Source organism: Austrofundulus limnaeus, unplaced genomic scaffold (genome assembly GCF_001266775.1).
Source record: "Austrofundulus limnaeus strain Quisiro unplaced genomic scaffold, Austrofundulus_limnaeus-1.0 Scaffold2, whole genome shotgun sequence".
Lineage (NCBI taxonomy): Eukaryota > Metazoa > Chordata > Actinopteri > Cyprinodontiformes > Rivulidae > Austrofundulus > Austrofundulus limnaeus.
In genome coordinates, this window is record NW_013952404.1 from 6,901,855 (window position 1) to 6,906,389 (window position 4,535).

Below are 4,535 nucleotides of genomic sequence, written 5' to 3' on the forward strand. Positions count from 1 at the left end.
TATATATACAATTTCATAAAAAGGAAAAAAAACATAGACGATTAGGACTATATCAGGAGGACAAAATGTGTCATGTCTTAATACATAAAAGTGAGACATTCGTTATGTCAACTAAAACTAAACAGCTGTTGTTTTAAGGAGATAAATAGATTCTGTAGAAATGTATTTGCATGTTACTTGATACTGAGGAGCGATGGCTGGTTTCAGGCAAGCCAGCTTCGAGTGTCGGGGCCGAGGCAGATTCTCGTGGCTTTTCCAAYGCAGACATGACCTTGTGATCTGCAAGGCCACGTCAAAATATCAGTTATCCTGTGTCCGAAAGTATTTTTGTTCAAGTCAGCAAAAAATGCTCACTGTAAACACAAGAATTCATTCAAATTTAGTTTTTTTTTCTGTGAAGTTTGGGGCTTTGTTGTTTAGATTCCTGTGTTAAGTCACAGTTTGCAGGTTAATCTATAAAAACAGCAACCTAGAATAAAACCCAACCCAATATTTTCTCTTTTGAGATATTTATAACTGAACAAATATGCTGAAAAACAATAAAAAATAGAGTGAAATATGGGACAAAGAGTAGATGTGTCAGATAGCGAAAACCTAATTTTAGCTTTTTACTAAGCTAAAGGATCGTTTTGAAATAAATAAAAGAACGTGATAAGATGAACTCTCAAGAGATTAAAGGAGACATATCAAGCTTTTAAATCCTTCTTTTTCACTTTTAAATCATTCAGYTGGGATCTATATAAAGTGGAACTGCAATGATTGGGTCTGAATTCTTCCATGTTGTAGCTCCACGAGCCCCTCTTTCACCCCTTTTCTGAGGTGTGTCTCAGATCAACTCGTTTTGAGGCTGTCTCTTTAATTCTAACYGAGGCRYTTCACACCCSGCCCCYCTCCAGCTTCCAGAGCAGCCYGTTGTAGTTTGATAGAKGGGTTTACGACAGTATAGCAGTACAGAAACTTATTTATTTACAAATTAACTAAAAGATGTCAACAAGGGAAGACTTGTCCATCCAGCCTTACATGTTGGACCCAGAGTCTGACCTAGAGCCAGAGGAGAATGAAGATGACAAACCTGTAGTTGATAAGTCCAGAGCTCATTTGGCAGTTCCATCGTAAATAATTTGACGTCATTGAAAAAACTGAACATCTTGAAAAATATGACCCAAACAGGATATCAAAATATCTAGCAAGCACCAAAAGAGACTAAATTATCATTTTCTGCACTCCTAGAGACTCCAAGTACACAACAAAATGCATTTAATGGCTACAAAAGTGGATTTTGCCTGACATGTCCCCTTTTAAATGAGTGAAGTGTTTCTACTCTGCTCTTACCGGTTTCATCGGTTGGTTCACCCTCCAGCTTGTCGAAAGTGTTGAATGAAATGTCCAGGTACTCCCTCTGGATGGCACTGACGGCTATCTTCCTCTGTTTTCGCTGCCGGGGAACAATCTGGATCTTAAACTCAGCTTCATCGTTGTCGTCCGTGTTTTCAGGTTTGGGGTCGCTGTCCGCTTCGTCTCCCATCTCGTCATCGTCCTCGTCGTCTCCGTCCTCTTCTTCGTCGTTGCTGTTACTCTTGCCTTTCTCCGGAGAGGAAAGCGGCTCCGCCTTGTTTTCTGGGATGTCCAGGAAAACCGTCTTGCCGGCGGGGCTTGTGCCCGGCCCGGTCCTCRCGTCCTCAGAGGTCACAGACGTGTCGTCCAAAGAGCTGTCGGGAACATGTGGGGTCTTCTTCAGCAGATCTCTCTTCTGTTTCAGGGTCATGGGGCTTTCGTGGCAGACATTCTCCGGCCGTTCAGGGAGGTCTAGAGAGGCGCTGGGAGTCACACCTCTGGGTTTCTTTTCTGGGGTTAMTTGCTGTGAGCTCTCCTTGTTAACGGCTTCTGGGTCCTTTTTTTCACTGGAGCAGTCCTCCACGCTCACCTGAACCACAGGAGACAGCCTCAAAGTGTCGCTGCTCGCAGGGGAAGCCGAGATCCTCGGGCTGCCGTTGAACTTGGACCCTATTAAGGTGTTAAGGTCGAACTCCTCGTCGCTTTCCACAATCCTCAGCGGAGGCAGCGGTTCGAAGACCAAGGAGTCGCTGTCGGACATGGAAAGCAGGGAGTGTTTCTCAGGAATTGAGGTGCAGTCGGAGGAGAGGTCAATGAGGTCCTGCTCTTCTTTCTCCTGTACGGACCCTTCTAAYGAGCTCTGCTCCAGTTTGTCTTCAAAGGTCTCCATGCAGCTGAGCCGGACCTCTGGGATGACGGGCTTAGACGTGTCGGACTGGCCTCCTCGAGAGCCTCGCCGGTCGACAGGATCAACCCGAACCGAGGAGCCGTCGGAGGACCCTTTACCTTGTTGCCTTCGGAAGGTGGCGGAGGACGGGGGCAGAACCACGGGTGGCACTTGCATGTCACAGCGATCAATGCAAGACTTTCGTCGGTGTTCGTCTAAACTGAAAAGGAGGGAATCTGTGTTGGAGATGTCTAGGGACTTCTGCTTGTGCATAGCCTGTAGCCGCTTCTTCCTGGTGCTCTCCTCCCTCACACAGTGCAGGATGCTGTCCTGAAGGGCACTTGCTTCCCGGTACTCTGACAGCTCAATTTCACCTGACACACATTAAAACAGTGAGACTTCATCACAGTGAAGGGAACAAGACTGCTGCAATCACAAACCGTTGTGCTGATAAAAGGCTCAGTCTATGTGCTGTAATACACAGGCAGGCTGTAAAAGCTTCTTACTTCTCTTGGCATTCAGCTCCACTGGCTGGTACTTCACAGATTTGCTGCCACCAATCCTCTTCAGGCGGGCGAAGAAGGTCTGAGACTCTTTGTTGGCAGCGCCAGTGGGCGTGTCGTGGACGTCTGACTCATCGAACACACTGTCTTCCTCTAACGCAGAGAAGAAAAATATTAAACATGAKCGCTCATAACTGGCCCTTTGAAACAACYCATCTAAAATCAGTCAAATGTATTTTCATTTCCACTCTTATTAGGGTTTATTTCTAATCTTCCTTCACCTTTTTCCTTCTCACTGTAACGGCTTATATTGGAGTTGTCGCTGTAGAGCGGTCCGGCCGCAGCGTGCGGGCGGCAGCTGTGATACTGGGCGTTCAGTGTGTTGATGGTGATGTGGATCAGATGGAGGACCAGCTTACTGTTGTCCATTTCTCTGTAAGGATACTACAAAACAAATAATATATTTTGTTTATTAGTCCTGTTTGTGAAGGGAAAAATACATCAATCTACACCAGTACTGTCTATAAATTAAATGACTAATGATTTAATTACAACAAGCCAAAATAAAAATAGCAATCCATATCATCATAATATGCCCAGTTTGGATCGATGTATCAATCGCAGGCTTGTGAATTGAATTAAATCAGAATTTAACYTTTGTGATATCAAGCAACATCGTATCATCATCCAAACAAATCGATATATCTTATTGTGATAAAGCTGGTGATTTACACCCCTACAACGCAGTGAATTAAAAACACTAATAAATAGCTTTGTGTGATCTTATTTTGAACATGTGATGTTTTTCTAAGATCTTCCGTTAAATACAGTTTTGAAATTGTAAAAAGTTTGACAGAATTAACACACACCAAAATTAAAACAATAAAATAAATGCTTGTATGAAAACAATGCTTGATTAAATAWAAGAACCTTGCTATGAAATGACACCATTGTTCTGTACACACATGTTAAAACGGCTCAACTTGAGGCTGAGAAATTAACCAAAGCTTTGGGGGGAGTGGTCGATTGGTTAAATCAATCCTGTCTGACTTTAAATGTAAACAAAACAAAAAGTTTGTTTTTCTCTAAGACTAAATTGGACACCTCAAATTTAAACATTTACATCAAGRGTAAAGAAATTGATACTGTGACTGAGTTTAAGTATCTTGGAGGTTTTTTTGGATTCAAACCTCAGCTACAGCATATTAAAAAYGCAAACTGTTAGATATAACTTGGTCAATTTTAGATCTTGTTTGTCATTGGAAGCGGCCAAGATATTCATGCACGCACTMATTTTTTCACACATTTCRTATTGTATTTCATGTTGGGGACAAACCAATTTGTCAGTAATAAAACCTGYAGAATCTTGTTGCAAACAGGCCCTCAAAATATTTGACAACAAGCCTTTAAGATGCCATCATTGTCAGATTGTGCAGGAATATAACTTGTTTTCTTTTGAGAATTTTAGTTTTTTTCAAATATGGAAACAGTATATAAAATTTTAAACTGTTTAGCGCAAATCTGTTTGCAAAAATTAGTTTATTATCGTTCAGCTGTTTCTTTGCGCTTAACCAGAACATCCAGGCAGAACTGTGAAGTTCCTGCTCGACGATCAGCCTTTGGACAGGCTGCTTTTTCAGTTAACGCCATCGCTCAGTGGAACGCTGCTCCTGATCACGTAAAAACTTGTAGTTCTTTTATTAATTTTAAAAGTAATCTTAAAAAATATTTAAAATCTACCCACTGTTGCAGTCATTGAATTGCACTGGGTAATCGATTTTAGAGTTGCTTCTGGTTGTGTGGGTTGGAGG

At 42.2% G+C, this 4,535-nt stretch overlaps 1 protein-coding gene across 1 annotated transcript in view; it reads right to left on the reverse strand.

Moving 5' to 3' along the window:
- The window catches only part of unc79 (unc-79 homolog, NALCN channel complex subunit), a 51,463-nt gene that overhangs the window by 9,977 nt on the left and 36,951 nt on the right, over nt 1–4,535 (reverse strand). The window contains exons 30-33 of the mRNA XM_014013582.1: nt 3,006–3,168; nt 2,728–2,877; nt 1,333–2,595; nt 178–279 (exon numbers count right to left, since the gene is read on the reverse strand). Of these exons, the coding sequence (XP_013869036.1) occupies nt 178–279; nt 1,333–2,595; nt 2,728–2,877; nt 3,006–3,168 (1,678 nt within the window). The remainder of the gene's footprint in view (nt 1–177; nt 280–1,332; nt 2,596–2,727; nt 2,878–3,005; nt 3,169–4,535) is intronic.